General features: G+C 42.2%; 1 protein-coding gene across 1 annotated transcript in view; it reads left to right on the top strand.

Annotated features, from left to right (window-relative positions):
* Positions 1-487: 487 nt before the first annotated feature.
* The window catches only part of Epsti1 (epithelial stromal interaction 1), a 172,625-nt gene continuing 152,313 nt past the window's right edge, over positions 488-20,799 (top strand). Inside the window, exons 1-2 of the mRNA XM_051160606.1 lie at positions 488-746; positions 9,091-9,098. Of these exons, the coding sequence (XP_051016563.1) occupies positions 589-746; positions 9,091-9,098 (166 nt within the window). The 5' untranslated portion in view covers positions 488-588. The remainder of the gene's footprint in view (positions 747-9,090; positions 9,099-20,799) is intronic.

The following is a 20,799-nucleotide window of genomic DNA, read 5'->3' on the forward strand; positions in this document are numbered from 1 at the left end:
ACTTAGCAAGGCTAACAGGCAGTCAGCTCTGCCTAGCCCTCAACTTGCTTCTCTGACTCTGTTGGCTCTTTGCTTTCTTCTGACTTCAAACAGCAGTCACAAATAACAAATGACAATTTTTTTTTGTTTGTTTCATTGAGTTTAGTTATTGTCCTAATCTAATGTCTTTAGTCCCAGCCTCTAACAGTGACCTCAAATTAGGGACACCTGTTAAGCAGTTTCTACAGTATTGCCAGGACTCTGATCACTTTGCACCAGCTCAGAGGCTGCCAGGGCTTATCTTAATGGTCCCTGGCGCTTTATGCAGTGGTTCTGAAGGCCTGAACTCACTCACCTGTAGCTGAGTGCACCAGCTCAGTTCATCATCCGAGCTGTAGGCAGGCTCAGCCCAGGCGGTTGAACTGTGGGGAAAAAAAATCAGTGGGGCCAGGGTAGAGAATGAATGAGGAAGTTCTCTGCTGGCCCAGCACCCTCGGGGGTGCTTAGAGAGAAATCGAAACTCAGCTGTTAAAACCGCTGTCCTTGCTCTTCAGAACCCTCTCCTCGAGCCTCCTAGGAGCCCTTCCCGGCACCCCTCCCTCAAAGACTATGTACACCGGAGGCAGCAGGGCGCTGGGCCCAGGCTTCTTCCAGGAACATGCTGGGGATGGGCAGCGCAGGGAGCTGGGCCTGCAGAAACACCTGAAAAAGAGTTTGGAGGTGGCGGCTCCCAAGGACCCTAAAATGGAGAGGCAGGGCCACGCTGAGCAGAGGAGGTAAGTATTCAGCAAGCTGCCCTGGAGTCAGAAGTTCTGGCCCCAGACATAATCAGGCACCAGGTACCTTCTAGGTCTTTGGCGTTTGAAACCATGGAGGCCCCATAACAGGGATTTTGGAGAGAGCTAAATATCATTTACCTCGATGATATTACATATAAATTACTTTATTATGCCTTGAATCTGACAGTTTGCAGACCTTTGCAGCATATCCTTATATCCTTGCTTCCACTCTTGTGACTGGCTCTAGGATTAAAAGATGGGTGGGTGTATGTAACCTGGGCTTTTTATTCTTTATGAGAGAGAGAGAGAGAGAGAGAGAGAGAGAGAGAGAGAGAGAGAGAGAGAGAGAGAGAGAGACTCTAAATGGTGCTGCCGGCAGGGTAAAGAGAAGAAGGAAAGTTATAGAGGGCCCAAAAAGCCTTAAAGCAAGTCTGCATCAGTACAGCTGGGAGTGAGGACCCCAGGAACACATAGGAGGCATTTATTCTTGATCTGTGCCTTCAGGACTACTGATGGCGTCCTGAACCCATGTTACGTAGAGTGTCAGCGACCTTCTCTTTGCACCAGGTGGAATGGGCACTTTTTAACTCAGTATTGCGCTTTGAAGTGCTGCCTCTGCGAATTGGAACTGTCCAAACGGTTTTATTTTTAGTTTCTCTCTTTGCAAGGACCTCTTTGTTGCAGGAAAGACAAATACTGGTTGCTAAGGAACAGTTACATAACCTTATGACCAATAAGCAGCAGAGTGTCTTTCATCCCCCAGCTTCTGAAAGTACCAAGGTCATAATGCTATTCACTGTGGAGTTAACCTTAGATGCGGCAGATGGTCTGGGATCAATTAGAGATGGTGGAATTTTTCTTGGAATAATTGGCGTCTTACCACAATAGAAGTTCATTAACTTCAAGTCACATATCTGTAAGCTGGTCTCACACATATGAGTGGTTAATGGCAAAAATCCATTTCCAAGCCTTTCATCAGAAAGCATCTATTTAGACATAAGCACTTATTTGTATGCTCCTATGATCTCATAAGCACTAAGCAGTTCTGTCTTTCTGTTTTCTGATTTGACGCTAATTACTCCAGCATCTTGCTAGACCAAATTGCTCAGAAAGGGGCAATTTTCTTTTAGACCATTCAAGAAATTCCTGAAAGAATTCAGTTAGTTCTCACAGACTTTCATGAGTCAGTGGTGGTCAGCAGAGGGTTAGAGATGCATTCCCCTGTAGGCGTTTGGTATCTATGGTCTTGTTGGACCACTCTGAATTCAGCTTGTATCTTCTTCATTCACTGTGTCAACTTTCTCAGTTGCTTCCTTGATGGAATTGGTAAGGCCAAGGGGAGTGTTTGAGTGATAAAAGGCTTCTCAGTAAAAACAACAAACAAAGAACTAGGAAGGTTTTACTTATTTGGAGGAGAGAAGGTAGAGGATTTTTGTGACTGAAAACAAGAAAGGAGGACGCCAAGTGCCTTAATAGTTCATTTGTGTGATAGAGGTAAATGTAACTTCATTTGTGTGCAAACCTTCTGTTAGTTCACTGGGGCAATGAATCTAATGTGGAGATGACACACATGGGCTTTGGTGTCTAGTAGATGAGTTCACGTTCTGCTTCTGTGGTTACTTCCTCTATGAAGAACATGCTTAGGTACTGTATGGCTTAGTTTTCTTATTACAAAAAGTGACATGATAGCATCGTTTAAGCCACTGTTCAGTAAGTGTTGGAATCTGACAGCATGACTTCATTCAACAAGCATTTGTTGATGATGACGCTATCACCTTTACATTGAGTGTTTGTGCCTTGAAAAAAAAAACACACTGGCTTACTAAATGAACAAAATACACAAGTGTGTTGGTAGTTTTGTGCCATTTTGACACAAGCCAGAGTCCTTTTGGAAGAGAGAACCTCAATTGAGAAAATTGCTCCCACTGGATTGGGCTATGCCAAGCCTGTGGTGAATTTTCTTGATTGAGGATTAACATGGGAGGGCCTAACTCAGTGTGGGTTGGGCCACTCCTGGGCTAGTGGTCCTGAGTGCTATGGGAAAGCAGGCTGAGAAAGGAATGAGAACAAGCCAGTATACAGCACTTCTCCATGGCTTCTGCATCAGCTCCTGCCTCCCGGTTCCTCCCGTGAGTCCCTGCCCTGACTTCCTTTGGTGACAGATTGTGACTTGAGAGTTCTAAGATAAAATAAACCCTTTCCTCCTAAGTTGCTTCTGGTGATGATGTTTTATCATAACAGTAGAAAACTAAGACAGAAATTGGTACCAGAAGTGAGGTATTGCTGTAGCAGATCTGACCATGTGTTTTTGGGAGGATGATGGTAGGACTTTGGAACTTTGTGCGAGAAAAGGAATTGGGTATTTGGAACTTAATGAGCTGTTATGGGAACTTAAAAGATAATGCTGAGAGCAGTATAGATGAAGGAGGCCTGACCTTGAAGTGCCAGAGAGAAGTTTAAGAGTTCCTTGAAGACTCTACCAAGGCCATTTGAAATTTTGAATTACAAACTACTAAACTAAAGCCTTTGGTTTGCTGGGACCATCAATACTAGTCATCTGGGACTGAAGAATTATCTGTGGTTAAAAAGAGATCAGCATCATTGAGGCACAATCTTTTGGGATGTGTCTTGGCAGAGTCAACATTGAAACTGTGGTCCAGAGGTGAACAAGGCTGTACCTTGTGCTTGCAGCCAGAGTTGGTAATGTGTAAGAGTCATCTTGGTGGTACTTTGGAGGCATGATGGGCTCATGGAGAGAAGCTGTGGCCTGGCACCAGGTGTCAGGGTTGGAGTCCCCAAAGAGAGCCCAGGAGCAGCTATTGGTGAATATGCAGCCCAGTTATAGTGGATCTCTGAATACTTTGGGGAAGCCAGTACCACAGGATGACTGCCAAGGACAGTAGCAGTTGCAGAGTAGAGCCAGCCTCAGCCTAGGAGACAAGCTGTGTGTGCTGCAGAGGATGGGGCCAAGAAGTGGACCTAGCTATCCAGATCTCCTGGGGTCTGGAGGGTTGTGAGTGGAGTCCCAGAAGCTAAATACTGAGCTTTTTTTTCTTTTTTGAGACAGGGTTTCTCTGTGTATCCCTGACTGTCCTGGACTGGCTTTGGAGACCAGGCCAGCCTTGAACTCACAGAGAACTACCTGCCTCTGCCTCCCCATGTGCTGGGAGTACAGGTGTGCACCACCACACCCTGCTTAACACTGAACTTTTGATACCATTGACTTTGGGTTTGCTTTGCTTTGATTGTCAGAATGTCCTCACTCTTCCTTCTAGGATCTATGAAGTTGTATAATTTGTTTTTTTATTTCACAGGAGTCCACCCATTTTGGAATTTTAAAGAGATGCTTGAGTTTTAGAAACAAATGAAATTTTAGAGAGACTTTGATGTTGTACAGAAACTGGACATTTTAGAGTCTAAAGTGCTTGAATTTGTAATGATTGTGTGACTTTTAAAGTTTGGAATACGTTCTATGTCATGATATTGATATTAGTGGCATCTTGGGGACAACAATATTTTGGTTTTACATTGATGCATTTGCATATAAAGCTGACAGGAAGTCAATTGTGCTGGGAGTTTTGTGACAACTTGACAGAAAAGAGTCATTTGGGAAGAGCGAACCTTAAATGAGAAAATGCCCCCAGCAGATCGGCCTGTGGGCAAGCCTATGGTACAATTTCCAGATTGATGATTGACTAGGAGGGCCCAGCCCACTGTGGGTGGTATCATCCCTGGGCTGGTGGTTCTGGGTTCTATAAGAAAACAGGCTGAGCAAGCCATGAACAAACTTCCTCAACGGCCTCTGCTCCAGTTCCTGACCCCAATTTCCTTCCTGAGTTCCTTCCCTGATATCTTTTGATGGCAGATTGTGACATGAAGGTATAATCGAAATACCTTTGCCCCCGCCCTCCTCCAGATACTTTTGATCATGGTCTTTATTACAGCAATAGAAAAGTAATTAAGGCAATGAGTAAAAAAAAAAAATCTATAAAATTCTTTTAAAATCAATGATTCCTAAACTGTGATAGACTACCAGATAGGCTAAGATTTTTTTTTAAACCTGGTTGTATGTACCTTGTCTCCAACTATTATAAACTGTTCACCTGGATTTAAAGAGAAACAAAAAGCTTATGTAAACGTGTAATACAAAGAAGTCTTTCATTCTCTCTTTTGCTATTTTGCTTGCTTCTAAGCAAATGACACCTCCATTGATATGGGTATTAAGGGTACAGATTTCCAGCCTGATTGTACCCAATTGTGGCCAATAGGCTCTTGCCTGTGTTAGTGATAAAAGCCTGATTCTGTTCTAAAAAATAAAAAAATAAAAAGACATTTTGAAAACGACTCTACGATGTAGAACTTTACTACACAGTAGTTGCCTTTATACACAAATTTATACACAAATTCAGTCCACCCTAACACATTTGTGGTCTACTATATATGGAGTGCTATAGGGACTTAAAGATGGAACAGCAATAATAACAAATACTTAAGCAATGTTTACTGCACAACAGTGCCTCACATATGCTCAGTAGCAGAGGATATCTCTGTCTGGATATTTTAAAATATTAGAACAATTACCTACTTAGCAAAGTTCATAAGGATTTTTTTTTTTTTAAATCTAGATGATGGGACAGATACTTCTGCAATAAGCATGCAAATAAATCTTTATATGCACTATAAAGGAAAGCCAGTATCTGAGCTAGTAGTTTTCAGGGCAGGAAAATATTTCCTAAAATAGGATATTTAAACTGAGTTGTGTGCATATATATGCTTCTTCTGCAGGTTGTGATGATTAGATTGTCAACTTGACAGGACTTGAAATTATCTAGGAGACAAGTCTGCAGTTCCACCCAGGGAGGATTTATTCAGATTAGATTAGCTTCTGGGCAAGCCTGTGAGGGATTATTTTGATTAGGTTAATTGAGGAGGGAAGACACACCCTAAAAGAAAGTAGCATTATACTCTGGCCCTGAGTCCAGGATTTTATAAAAAGGAGGAAATTATCTGAGTATGAGTATTCGCTGCTTTTGTCTTCCTGACTGTGATTGCAACGTTACCAGCTGTTTTAAGTTCCAGCGGCCTTGCCCTCCCTGTTGTGATGGACGGTACCCTTGAACTGTGAGCCAAAATGAACCAATGATGGTCTGAATGAAATTGGCTCCCACAGTCTCATATTTTTAAATGCTTGTTTCCACAGTGAGTGGAACCGTTTGGGAAGGGTTAGGAGGTGTGCCCTTGTTGGAGGAGGTGTGTCGCTATGGGTGGGCTTTGTGGTATAAAAATCCCACTGCATTTCAGTTAGCCTCTCTCTTTGCCATGTTGTTGTTGTCTCGACATGTAGTAGCTCTCAGCTACTCCTTCACTGCCAGGCCCACCAGCTTGCTGCCATGCTGCCTGCCTCAATGGTCATGGGTTTTGCTACCCCCAGAACTGAGTCTTAAGCTAAATGTTTTTTTTTATGCATTATCTTGGTCATGGTGTTTTGTCATGACAGTAGAACAGTAACTAAAACTAACACTTCCTTGAATTGTTCTTATCAGATTATCTTATCACAGTGACAGGGAAAACTAAACTTTCCCCCGCTTGTTTGTTTGTTTTTGGCTTTTAGAGGATGAATCTTTGCAGGTAGCCCACAATACCCTGAACTCACTGGATAGCCCACATTGGCTTTGAACATGCAATCCTTTTCCTTCAGCTTTCTCAGCTACATTACAGATATGCTCCAGTACCCCCAGCTTTCAAGTAACACATTGGTAGTTATTATAAAACCAATTTACTATTTTCTCCTCACCACAGTGCTCCAGATTTCAATTTCCCTGTCTCTGTGTGATTAAAATAAAGTGATTTTTTTTTGTTTTTTTTGTTTGTTTGTTTTTGTTTTTGTCAGTAGATGCTAAATGGCGTGAAAGCATCAGGCTTATTCTTCCAGGAGATAGAGAACTGGATAGTGTAGAAACTTCTCTCAGTGTTATGAAGTTATAGTACATCAGAAGCACTCAATGATTGTCCTGACGAGCATTCTTCCTGATAGCCCAATATGGATGGCTGTTCATTAGGGGGATTCTTCAACTCAACTCCTAGACAAGGCCCATCAACCCTTAGCAAGTCTGTAATGTAACAGATAGCGTTTAACTCTTAATGATCACGATGCAGTTCAATGAGAGGGGTAGGTACCTCAACCAGCACCAGATTCTAATAGCCAACTAATCAGTCCAGCTCTGCTTACACGGCTTACTCTTGGAATGATAAAGGTGTTGAGCATGGCAATATTGTAATAGCATCATGTAAATTTGCTGTGGCCTCAATTAAAGTTGAGTACCCCTCAAAATAACTGCAAAAAGCAAAATAGGCCAAGTACCAAAGTAACAGTCAGTTGTGTTACTCATGTGTACTAGGTAAGTACTTCCCCTTTCACTTGTAGTGGTAGAGTGCTTACCTAGTACACATGAAGCTCTATGTCCAAGTCAGTATCATCAGAAAAACAAATAGTTAAAAAAAAAAAAAAAAGAAGCACTTCAAATATCTCAAATGCCAAGCCATGCCTTAGATCTTGTACTAAGAGTGACATGAACATTATTGAATTTTTTTCTTCAAAATAAACACTTTGCCACCTGACAGATGGGGAAAGTGGGACTTGGAAGATTAAATGGGTTTTCCAAGTTTCCGTTGCTTTTCCTAGTCAGCAGCTAGAACTCAAACCCAGGTCTTTCTACCAAAGTAGAAACTGCTCAGGAGGTGGGGGAGGAAGTGATAACAAAGGCGCCAGCTTACTTATTGTTTCATGACCACCCTAAGGAAAATTCAGTTTGTTAGAGTACTAATACAGAAGTGGTAATGAGGTACTCACAGCTTCACAGGGAGAGGCAATTTCTTTAGCCAACAAAGTCAGACATACAAGAGAAAGGAATGCAAATGTAATTATTAAGTTATATGTGATACAGGAGCCTTCAGAATGATGACAGGAAGACACAGGGACATCTTATATAGTAGTAACTTTTTCTCCTTACCCTGACAAGCTGCTTGGCGAAAGCAACTTAAGGGAGGAAGGACTTACTTTGGCTCATGGTTTTAAGGGTATAGGTCTTCAAGGTGGCCCATTTCATGGTGGGTGGAATATATGACAGAGGCTTGTGACAACATGACCACATACAGGACAAAAGAAATATGGCCTGGAATCAGAACAAAAGTGGTCATATCTTTCAAAGGTTTGCCACAAGAGCTCTACTGCTACTGGTCTGGTTCCGTCTCTTAAAGACTTTATACATTATAATATAGTGCCACAAGGGAGTTGAGAGATGGCACAGCAGTGGGCATTTATTGCTCTTAGAGGGGACCTGGCTTCAGTTCCTGGTGCCTACATGGTGGCTTATAATCATCAGGTACTATAGTTCTAGGTGATCCCATATCCTCTTCTGACCTTCAAGGTCATCAGGCATGCATGTGGTGTGCATACTTATATAAAGCCAACACACACATAAGATAAAAACTAAACATCCAAAAAAAAATTAAAAATAAGATACTACCACAAGCTGGGCATCAAGTGTCCAAAGCATGGCCCTGTAAGAGACATTTTATATATAACCACAACACCTTATTTTTATTCATAGGTTTGATGGAGGGTGGACAGTTTGTAGCTATGTGATTGGTTGGAAAAGATTAGTCAGCAACTAATAAACCCATAATAAAGTGAGGAAACAAAGGAGGCCCCTTCGTTCAGATTTTTCGTGTCTTTGCATATAGGGAAGAGGACTTTGCATTGTGGGGCTTACAACCTTCTGACTCTAGAGGTTAGAGAAGTTCTTCTTGTTATGCTTTTAGGGATGGGGAAAGGCAGACCTTCCTGCTTCTATTTTCTCAAATGCCAAGGTGCCATGTTTTGGAAAAATGTGCCCTGAATCACTATTTCTAAGTTATTTTCTGAATAACGTAGAAAAGTAGTTTGAAGGGGTGTGTGTGTGTGTGTGTGTGTGTGTGTGTGTGTGTGTGTGTGCGCGCGCGCGCATGTGCGTGTGAATCTCCTTTGCTTTGATGCCTTCTACAAATGATACACAGATTGGTTGCCTCCTATTAGAGCAAGTTGTTGTCACCATCTCTAAGCAACCTCATGTACATGGTGACTTTTGACCAAAGCCTACAGTGAACAATTTGTTTGATGAGATGATTTAGAACATATATTAGTATATATGAAGATACATACAACTGAAAAGGAATTTTATGGAATGATTCTCACTACATGTGACATTTTGACATTTTTTATTCTTGTGTGTGTGTGTGTGTGTGACATACATGTGAGTTTGTACATGCATGCACATCCATGGGGAAGTCAGAGCAGAGGATGTTGGGTGCATTTCTCTGTCACTCCCTGTCTTACTGCTCTGAGACAGGGTTTCTCATTGAATTATAAGTTTACGCTTTTGCCCTGGCAAGCTGGCCAATGAACTCCCTGGACCTGCCCACCCCTCCCTGCCTTCTCAGTGCTGAGACTACAAGCATACAGAGCAGCTAAGCCTAGCTTCTTACACATGTGTTGGAGATTTGAACTAAGGTCCTCGTGATGGCAGAGCTACGGCTCTTCTTACCTGCTAAGCAATCTCTCCAGTCCCCCCCCCCTTCTATTTTTGTTCATTAAAAATAAAGTCATCGCATTAGTGGGTTACCTCCTACAGTTTGAAAAGCATTGCTCTGTGTGCAGAAGGAGTTTGCTAGAGTGGATGGAAAGAAAGACATTTCAGTTTGATTAGATCACATTTACCTTCCTGTTTATGGAGGAAGAAGGTACAAATTATGGTTCTGTTAGAATGAATTTCCACCTTTGTGTGTGTGTGTGTGTGCGTGCGCGCTATACACCCTGTACCTCTTTGTGGTAGATTTTGTGATCTGCCAAGTCTTGGGGAGCAATCATTTTTGTTCAAATACAGTATCATCAAAAATGAATGAACATTTTTCAAAAAGCCTTTGACAGCTGCAACAGTGAAACAATAAATCAACAGGATGATGAAAGCCCAGAAATGCATAATACCTGTAATAATCAGTAGAAGTGTTGCAGAAATGAGGGGAAAAAAATGAAACTTAGCTCAATCACACAGTAAGGTGACTCACTTCAAAGTCAGTGGAGTGCTGTAAGGTTCTCTATGTTGTTAAGGTTAATTGGCATCTATTCAGAATGTTTCTTGAATTTGAGACAAAAGCTTAGGAGGAAAAAAAAATAATCAAAAGGAACAGACTGCTTAGGAAGGTTTGTTCTATATCAGAAAATCAGATGTGATGGCTCCTTTGTTCTGGAATATTTGTAGTCTTCCACCCCTTCCCCCCAATTGTGAAGATTAAAAAACAATCTATTAAAATAATGTAGAAAAATTCAAGATAGTTGCCATCATTAAAATCCCAGGGCTAGAGCTGGGTGTGGTGGCACATATCTTAGCATTTAGAACTCTGAGCCAGGAAGATCATTAAAGTCCAGTTTGGACTACATAGGCTGGAAGAAATCTTGTAAAGAAAGAAAGGAAGAACGATTCACTGGATTCACTGTGCTCTGCGCTCTTTGGTTACACTGTCAAGAGATGGCAATGAATTTATACACACTCACACACACACATACATACACACACACATACATACACACACACAGAGAGAGAGAGAGAGAGAGAGAGAGAGAGAGAGAGAGAGAGAGAGAGAGAGAGAGAGAGATTCTCCTGTCTCGGCCTCTCAGCTGCTGGTATTAATCCTTTCCATCATAGTAACTCCTCCTGCCTCCGGATCATGAGACATGCTCTCAGACAGCATACTCAGACTTTTTAAGGATGCCAACCACGAAAGGAGAAAAGCCAAGGAAATTGTCCTAGATTAATGGTCTGCAGAGACATGTGAAATTGATGACTAATTCCAGGACGAGGTGACAGGGGGGAAGAATTAAATGAGGCAGTTTTGAAATCTGACTACAGTTACAGGTAGGTGAGTTCCTTGGGTATGGTAATGTTTTTCTGTATAAGTAGGGTAAAGTCTCCCCCCGCCCCTTGGAGCTCCATGCTAAAGTGTTGAGGGATTATATACCATGACCCTGCAGTTTGGAGACAGAGATAAATATGTGAATCATTCAGAAGTGATGACTGCAAGTAGAGCGTGACAGTCCTTATTTTATTAGAGTTGCTTGTTAGCCTTTGTGTGTGTGTGTGTGTGTGTGTGTGTGTGTGTGTGTGTGTGTGTGTGTGTGAAACCCGTGCCCATTATGTACTGAACAAACCCTCCTCTACCCCTGAGTCAAACCCCAACCCCAGCCCAAGGCTTCTAAAGACTTTTAAAATAAACAATTGGGGAAGAGTAATTCTTCATAATATTCTAAAGCTTGCTTTGTCTCTCGGCCTCTTTTTGCCTTTCTCCTTTGGAACACAGAGGACTTAATAGAAGGGTTTTTTTTTTGTTTTTTGTTTTTGTTTTGTTTTTTCCACAGAGCTATGGACTTACGATTTTGCAGTTTGCTGTAGGTCTGTTTTATTTCAATAAACTAAGGAGCAAAGCCGGGGCTCAGAACTATGCTGCTGCATGCAGGGGAATAATATTTACTAATCTTTAAAGGTAACCCTCTCATATACTATGTTGTTTCACGCAGTGGGTCTTATTCCTGCTGTGTCACATAGAAAAGAATGAAGAAACCTGGAGATAGATGTTAGTGGGACGAACCAGGACTAAGGTTGTGAGAAGAATGTGGAAAAACTACACATATTTATGATAAAGATGCAGAAAGGGATTAATTCATAACATAAGAGGGAGATGGACTAGTGATGGATGAGGACCTAGTACCTAAAATAGCCACTATATATATTGTATATGGTTATCAGCAGTGCATGAGAAACAGTTCCTCCTCACAGACATTCTAGAAATAAAGCTTTCTTTAGTTTTTTTCCTAAAAAATGCCTGGAGGTGATTAAAATAATTTAATTAAAACAGATATTTATAGTAAAATAATTAAATTATTTTTAATTAAAATAAATTTATCTAAGTGCATGTGTGCATGATTTCTGTACGCAATATCACACGTGTGCAGGCATCCCGAAAGACAAAAGAGGACGTCAGATCCTCTGGAGCTGGAGTTGCAGGCAGTCGTGAGCCACTGCGTGTGGGCGCCAAGAACAGAACTGAGGTCCTCAGGAAGAGCAGAGAACACTCTAAATAGCTAAACTACTACTTCAGCTCCTGTTACTTTCTGATATTGTTTTTTAAATTAGGTTTACTGTTATGGTGGTTATGTGTCTGTGTGTATTGTGTAAGAGTGTAGTGTGGCACACACTTGCGATGGCATATGTTTGGAGGTCAGGGCTACATACTTTTTGGTAGTTTCTATCTTCCATTATGGATTATAGGAACCAAACTCAGGCTGTCAAGCTTATGTGGCAAGCACTTTTTGGACCCTGAAATCATGTGAAGCATTTTCTACCTATGAAGTGAATAGTTGTCCCCATTTAAAAAAAAAAAGAATAGAAGAACTAAGTAGTTTGCTGAAAGTTGTCGGTGAGGGAGTAGTGGGATGTCAACCCAGGTGGTCTGATGCTATGTCGTCGTCATCACTAAATGCAGTAGCTTTGCAGTTGGAGGGGAGACTGTTCAGCTAGCTGAGCATCAGCTCTCACCTCAACCCTTCCAGGAAGGGAAATGCAACCCAAAGCCTAATCTAATAGTCTCAGGTTAAAAGTGCCAGCCTAGAAATCTTTCTTGGTGCCTCTACTAGCATGTCAATGTCCTAAAGCAATCATGACGTCACACTTAGCTGTAAAGTTTGGAGACTATAGTCTTCTAGGCAGGCACATGGACACCTGGATGGTTTGGGAGGAAGTGAAGATACACCTTGGGAAGGGCCAACATCTCTTCTAGTTTGAAAACTGAGGGGGGATGAGGCAGAAGAGTGGGGACCATTCGTATGATGCAGATCTACATCTCTGTGGGTCTTTGAAAATGTAAGTGGAGAGCCACTGTATGGCAGGAAATCTAAGTGGGGTCATTCTCCTGGCCCCATGTGCTTATTCGAGAGGTCTGGTGGGATTCCCTAGACAGTGCTCTGTGCAAAGCTTTGTTTGGTACAAACTACAGGACTTTTTGAAACAGTGAATGTCTGAAACAAATGACATAGTTAAATGTTAGGGTAGGACATAGTATGAAACTACTTCGTTTAAGCATGATATGCATGTAACTTAATGGAGAAACCATTTAAAATGAAACATAAGATAGAAAATTGGACTTTAATATGATTACAAACTGTTGAGAACATAGCTGGGTGTGCTGGTACACACCTGAAATCCTAGTATTTGGGAGTTTGAAACAGGAAGATGGTGGTGAGTTTGAGGCCAACCTGAACTACTTAGTAAGTACAAAGCCGGGGCTTGAAACATGATGAGATTTTTGTCTCAAGTGAAAACAACAAAAAGTAGAAAACACAGATTGAATGGAAATTCAGCCAAATAAAACAGTAATTTGAGAAGTGGGATTTGAGCAGCTTTTAAATGTTATTTTATATATATATTGTCTTGCGTATGACATTCAAAGTTAAAAATAAGCAGTTCACTCTTAAGCACTCTTTGCATGGACTGAGGTATATACACCACTAGATGTAGGGGTTCTGGTTTTATGTGCTAGAGGTAACACGTGAAGAGTCTTAAGTTTAAGTTGAATTTAAATAAAAAGAGGGAAACGCGTAGCCTATTTGACCATCTACTCTATTGAGTATTCTTTAGAAGGAAGCCTTGCCACAGTTCCCAGCTCTCTTCAATTCTTACCTTCAGATTCGTATGTTCTGAATCTCTGTGGTTGTTCTGAGGGAGAAATCTTACTCTGTTTCCTAGCTAGTGTTGAAGTCCTAGCCTGAAGTATTCGTCCAGCCTCCTTAGGACCTGAGACTTGACTCATACACTACTTTGACCAACTAACCCGGCTGTTTCATCCACCTGGAACCTTGGGAGACAGGTGTGCTCTTTCCTTGATAAAGACCAGATTGTTTTACCACCTGCTGTAGTAATGGTAGATTAGCAGGGTGTGGTGGTGCATACCTGAGATCCAAGCTCTGGAGAAGCCGTGAGGAGGATTGAGAGGCCAGGGCCAGGCTGAGCGTCATCCTGAGACCCTGATTCATAAAGCCAAGAGAAACCTCAGTATAGTGTTTCTTAGCTGCAAGGCAAACATACCAGGTATTTGGCACTTACCACACTGTCCCCACTGGGCCTAGGGTCAGACATTGCTGGTGTGAAGGAGCTGCTGGCCATGCTGTGAGCTGTGCTGAGAAGAATGAAGGCTTTTTTGTCTCTGACCAGAAATCACATGACTTCTGGCAGGGTCCAGGAAGTGGAAACACGCTAATTTACTAGCTTGTAAAAGTTGTATCAAAGTCTCAGGCCTAACATCCATGTTCTGAAAACACATTTTTTTTTTCTAATTTTTCCTATCGTTTTATAAGTTTACCTATCAATTGGTCCCAATCTTTGGCCTCTCAAAGATGGCAATTTTGTACGGTGTTATATTTTTCACGAATATTCTATCTTTAGTGTTAATTGTTTTTGATAGCACTCTCTCTCTCTCTCTCTCTCTCTCTCTCTCTCTCTCTCTCTCTCTCTCTTTGTGGTTAGCATATATGGCACATACTTTTAAGTGAACTAATATGACATCTCTCAACCACTCACTGTAGCTGTGTGTTTTAACTGCCCATATTGCCTCAACTAAATTAGTAATATAGGCATAAAATATGTATCAAACCATGAACTTCTAGTAAGGTGTTTTTCTAATTTTTGTAAACTGGCCCTATCAAGATGTGGCAACCCTAGGCCATACGTATATGGACACGCATATATGTCTTTTTCTAACGTTCACAAAGTCCTTCTATACACAGAAGGCCCTGGGGCTCTTACTTCTTTTTACTCAGTGGGCTCTATTTCTCCCTTCCAGCAGAAGTCATGGGTAATACTGCTGAAATAACTCATGTGAGCCCATCCACACCAGAGTGTGGAGTGTTGGGTCAGGGCTAGTATAGCAGCCATGGGGTCAAGGGTGATCTAGTCAGCCCTACTTGTTTAGGTTTTTGTTGTTTTGTTTTTGGCTTGAGAATTTGGACTATTTGAAAAAGAACTTTGACAACTTAAATGCCTCAAAAACTTTGAGGCCTGCTGGTTAAAAATAACAAACTCCATGGTCTAGAGAGATGGCTCGGTGGTTGAAAGTACTGGCTGCCCTTCCAGGGAACCTGGGCTCAATTCCTAGCACCTACATGGTGGCTCATCTGACACCCTCTTCTTGTCTTTTTGGGAACTGCACTTACATGGCACACAGGCATACACACATGCAAGTAAAACACCCACACACATAAAATAAAAACACACATGTAAAATAGACAGTGAAAATAATAAGCTTCGTATCTCCACATTGAAGATCGTATAACAAAACCAACATGGCCACCCATGTAACTATCTGGTGCCGTTCATCACCAACCACTCTCCTCATTGCCAATTGTATCTGAGATTAAGGTTTTCTTGAACTATAAAAAGCCACCAGGGAAATGGAGGTTCATTACCAGGGTGCGCTTAGTCTTATTAATAAAATAACTTAGAAGGAAGCTCAAGGACAAGGTTTTCAGAGTTTAATGGGAAAACATAGTACAGGTCAGATGGTAACCATGGCGGCTGCCAGAGATGGAAGGTCATGCTTATTGATTTAGGGATGGACTAGAAATGAAACATTATTAAAACAGGACCACAATTCCCTGAAGAGTGGAAGGGGGATAGTGGGCTGAGGGAAGTACCCACAAAGCATCCTGGCACTGGGTGAATGGTTTGTGATAGCGTCCCTCCCTGCTTGCATGGTCAGGGCTTTGCTTCATACCTTCTCTGTTCGCTGGATGATGTCATGGCTTCCGGTCTTGCTTTGAAGACTGGCTCCTTTGCAAGTTAATCTTGAGTTAGCCTTTCTAGTTTCTACTCACTGTCACAGCTTCTAGTTGGGTTTTGCTAGGACAGTAAACTACATACATCTGCTGTTTAGCTTGAAGCTGTCTATAATTCACTCATCTATCCGTTCCTGAATTTCTGCTATCCAGTAGCAGATTGGGAGTTTTTCCCACCCCCAATCAAACCAATATTGCTGGTCTTAATTAGAAATTTAAGTCCTATCTGGTGCAATTTGTACCCTCCAGGGGACATATGCATGCAATACCTTTGCCAGCCAACATATATTTTACAGCTCGCACATAGCAGTTCCCCCCACCCCCCACAGAGTGCTTAGTCATGAAAATGACACAAAGGTGTACACGGGAGAAGCCCCTTTGTAACCCTCCTAGAGCCCTCACAGTGTGAGCATGGCTTACAAATCTTTCGTCTCAAAGCATTTTCTTTAGTATGTGTATATGTGCTTGTGTGTGAGTGAGGATATGTACGTGCACACACATGAGTGGAGGCCAGGGGTGGACATATTTTCTTCAGTTGTTTCTCTACTTTGCACTTTGAGAAAGAGTCTGTAGCTGAACCTGGGGCTCACGGACTGGCTAGGCTGGCTGCCCAGCAAGCCCTAGGGGTCCTCCTGTCTTCACTTCCTCAGACACTGGGGTTACCTCTCTGGGCTTTTTAACGCAGATTCTGGGGATATGAACTCACACCTCTTTGCTTACAGTGCAGCCCCCTTACTTGCTTGAGCCATCTCCCCAGCCTTCTTCCCTCTTTAAAACCTGCTATAGATTCAAGCTAACTGTGCCACCCATCTGTCCTGAGACCCTTAGTTGTTGGTGGAGACAGGAAATACGTAAAGGGATTTTTGACTCTCAACTTTCGAGAAGCCATTGCAATGTGAGTCCTACAGCACCTAAGCTCATGTGTATTAGAACTCTCTTCATATCAGCACCTAGAGTGTATCTTATACTAGACTGCGTATTATCCTATGGTTTAAATATATAAATATTTACTTGCCCATCTCTTTATGGGTGCAGCTCTCACTGTTGCATCCAGTGCTGCTATGAACATTTTATGTGATCACTGTTTACTTGTGTCTGGATTTCCCTGGGAGAGATTATGGAATGGTGAAATTGGATCTATAAGCTTGTAATGGAAACTATGAGACTGTACTCCAAAGCATCTGCCCTGGCTTACAGTTTATCACACGTGATGGCACCCAGCGCCCCACCAGGCTGGTATCTTTATAAGGATCCTCAATAAAAATAACCATAAATTCTTCGTAAAAAAAAAAAAAAAAAAAAAAAACCTGCTATAGAAAAGATGCGTCTTTCTCTTAGACTGCTGTTGTCCATGCCGTTCTCTCTGTCTCATGAAAGTGTGTGTGTGTTGCAAATTGGAAGCAATCTCACTAACATGTATTTCATTAAATTTCAATGAGATAATTAAGGAAGCTCATTTCCAAAAATATATATTTGTTTCGCCAGCTTGCATGTTGCTTCATTAGGAAATGACCAGAATGCTAAATCTAGGTAGCTCAGGCTTGTCGGAGCCACAGCTCCAGCGTCCACTTGTTGAAAGAAACAGCATGGAGCTAAAATGGCAAAGGTCTGCTGTGGGTAGAAACTAATTGGTTGAGAACATCAACAAATTTTACTCGCTATTTATGTCAAAAAAAAAAGTTCAGAGGGAGGAGATGAAGATTTTTGATCTCTCAGGACTTTTCACCCTGCCAGACAATATTAAAAATAAAAAGCATAGCCTTACACGTAAGCCCTTCTTCCTACTGCAAAAAGGAGAGATAAAGACCAAATCACTTGGCAGTGCTTTCTTATATTAAGATGTTTTTGGTTTGGCATTTTCAGCCAATAAAATACTGCTAAGACATTCTCTGACACCAAATGTGTATTCCTAGGCCGACTGTTAAGGTTAGGCTAAAGTGCTTTTGACTAAAGTCCTCTACTTTCAGGGCTAGTTAATCCCCTTCCTCTTTGCCCCCTCTACCCTGTGTATGGGTACTGTCACCTACACACAGCATCCTGGGACTGTGTACAGCCCTGTTCCAGGACAGTTCCTCAGACCTGGAGCCAGAGAGAAAGATGCAAATAACCTTCCTGGGTCACACCGTCTTCCATGGCATGTATAGTAAGTCTCTTGTCTCTGACCCAGTATTCTTATATTTTCTGTGACTGACAAATGCTCCTGCACTCTTGTCGGACTTAATCAGATTAGATGCTGTAAAATACAATCTTTTATAAACAGATTTCCCCCTCCAAATCTCTTTCATAATTTGTGTATTAGTGATGGGCTCAGAAAATTCTCTGTGAAACATTTCTAGCAAACTCATTGGCCGTGTCTTCAACTTGGCACTCTTCTTCCCCCACAGTTTACTGCTGTTCTGGGTTCTTTGTGTGTCTCCCCTGCTTGCATCTCTGACTACTTACATAGCCCATCCCAGCACTTGTTTGGATCTTCCTATCATTGAGTTATGTTGGTGTCTTGAATTGTTCCCAACTAAAGTATGAGATCGGTGGAAGAAGTAGTTGGTATCTGGTTGATACCTCTTCCATGCCCTGAAAGTCTCTAGCATAGTGACTCTGTAACAGGTACTCAGCGATGTGTTCATAGGGTTTGGAAGTATTTCAAGGGGTTGATGTCACAGGAAATGGGGCCAGATTTTATTCACCAACAGACGAAAGAACAAAAAATACAGACACAATGGAGTTTATGAGGCCATGATGGAAAATCATGACATTTCCAGGAAAAGGAGTTCAACTAGAAATCATTGCATTAAATGAAAGAAGCCAGGCTCAGAAGGACAAATGCCACACATTTTCTCTCATATGTAGAGTCTATATTTACATGTGTCTATATATGTGTGTTTTTAGGTCATAAGAATATAAAGGGGATCGTGAGAGGTGATGAAGAAATTTTAGGGGAAGTGGGAAATAGGGAAGTTGAGAAATAGGATACATGTAACAAGGAAGCGAAATGAGTGGGTGATTCGGGAAAGGGAAGAGAAAGAGCTGGAAAGAGAAAGGGCAATGGAGGAGGAAATAAATCGGGACAAAGTATAATGACACGTGTGCATGAAAGTACCATTACTGTGCTGAGCTAAGCAGTTCATAAAGGGGATGGAGGTAGAAGTTAAAAAAAAATAGTCAGATTCTAAGCTTCCTAGGTGAAGTTGAAAAATCAGCTACAGTTAATTGGTCTAGCTTGAAAGCCTTCTGAGTCTGAACCTTGTTTTCCAGTTAATCCAGTGATTTTTACTTGGCTTAATTTTTTTTTTTTTTTTTTTTTTTTTTTGAGAGGCAGCTCTGCCTCTACCTTTCAAGTGCTGGTATTAAAGGAGTGCACCACCATGCGTGAGCTTTCTCATCTTTTCATCAAAATGCCCTAAGACAGTTTCTTAGTGCTTATGTGTTGCTATGACAAAATATCTAAGGAGGGCAATGCGGGTTTTGTTGTTGTTGTTGTTTGGTTTTTTTGTTTTGTTTTGTTTTTTTAAAGAAGAGAGCTTCATTTGGTTCACAAATTTGGTGGCTAGAAAGTCTCAAGAGCACAGTGTCAGCACCTATAGGCTTTTGGCTGTGGGAGGTGGTGAAATAGAAGGGATGGCGAGCATGCGCCGGAGATGAAGCCGGTGACTCGCTCTGAGTTACAGCAAGATTCTCCCTGACCTAATCCAGTCCTGTGATGTCCAACCCACTTCTGTGAGAATGGCATTAATCCATCAGTCCATTGTAAGAGCGCTGTCCTCGTGGCCAATAACATCCCTTAAAGGCCCTATGCGCTCTCAACACCGATTCAGTGGGGATCAGGCTCCAACGTGGGTCTCGACAGGGACAAACCATATTGGAAGCACAGAAGATGTAACCATCACAGCAGCGGTTCTTCAAGTGTGGCGCCTTGGGCAGTATTGTGTTCGTCTCTTTTCCTGTCCCGGTCAAGATGAAACTGAATGAGGAAGGGCTGGTGGGAGGAACCAAGGCAGATGGTTACTATGAGCCTGCAGTTGGGAAACAGGGAGATGCTGCTGTATGCTTTCTCTTGCCACCTCTTTCCCGTCCACATTCAGGGTGAGTCATTCTTCCTTAGTTAACCCTCCTGGCAAATGCCCCTGCAGACTGGTCCAGAGGTGGTTCTCCTAGGAGATTTTGCCTCCGGTCAAGGCGACGATGACGATTAACATCAACCCGAAGCTTGCTTTTAAAAAATGCATGTTCCTGGGCCTCACCCCTGAGCCACTGAATCAGAAACTCTGCCCTTTAACAAGCCTGCCAACAAGCCCTCCAGGTGATTCTGATGTACGTTAAAGGTCAAGAGCCACTGATGTGCAAGCACAGGCAGATTCCCCAGCTGAGATGCCGCACCAGGTCCTGAGGACCGCACCGCAGTCTCACAATTGGCCTTTAAATCCAATGCCTCGTGTTTCAGCTTTAAGGCTCCGCGGAATGGCTCACCATTGCCTTGTGTTGAGCTTTCCAGATACCACTCACAGAATTGCAGCACCCCCAGCTCCTATAAAGCACCAGCAATTGAGGAGTGAAAAAGTGTTTCTCAGGGTGATCAAAAACAATGTAACAGATAAGGGATTAGCTTCTACAGACGGTCTCCTAATTCTGTATTCATAACGTTGTACGCATGCAAGGCTACCCATCCTCCATCGGCTGATACACATTAGGTAATTGGGCACCCAGCAGCCCCATTTGCATGCAAAGGTGGTTGCACACCTCACATTACAAGTCTAAAATTAAAGTCCAGGATGAAGCTGGCTGAAGGCTCGGCGCAGCAAGGAAAATAATGAGATAAGGAAAAATGGCTTTGGTTAATCAGCACTTTTGGCCTCTACGGTTCCGTCTTTGCTAATTTGCCCTTAGAAATTGTACATCCCAGGTGGAAGAGAGACTTCTATGAGTGTCTAGGGTTTTTGTTTTAAATATATATTTACAAGCTAGTTGCATTTATCCACAGCATTTCCTCCCAAACTACACCCACATGTACGCTGCAGTCTGTTGCTGTACTATATTTTTGCTTTACGAAGTATTCGCGCTCTGGTGGGACCACATGCTTCCGCTCAAAAGGAGCCAATTGAGCACAGACTCACAGCTGGGATGGATCTA

The sequence above is a fragment of the Acomys russatus genome, chromosome 18 (genome assembly GCF_903995435.1).
Source record: "Acomys russatus chromosome 18, mAcoRus1.1, whole genome shotgun sequence".
Lineage (NCBI taxonomy): Eukaryota > Metazoa > Chordata > Mammalia > Rodentia > Muridae > Acomys > Acomys russatus.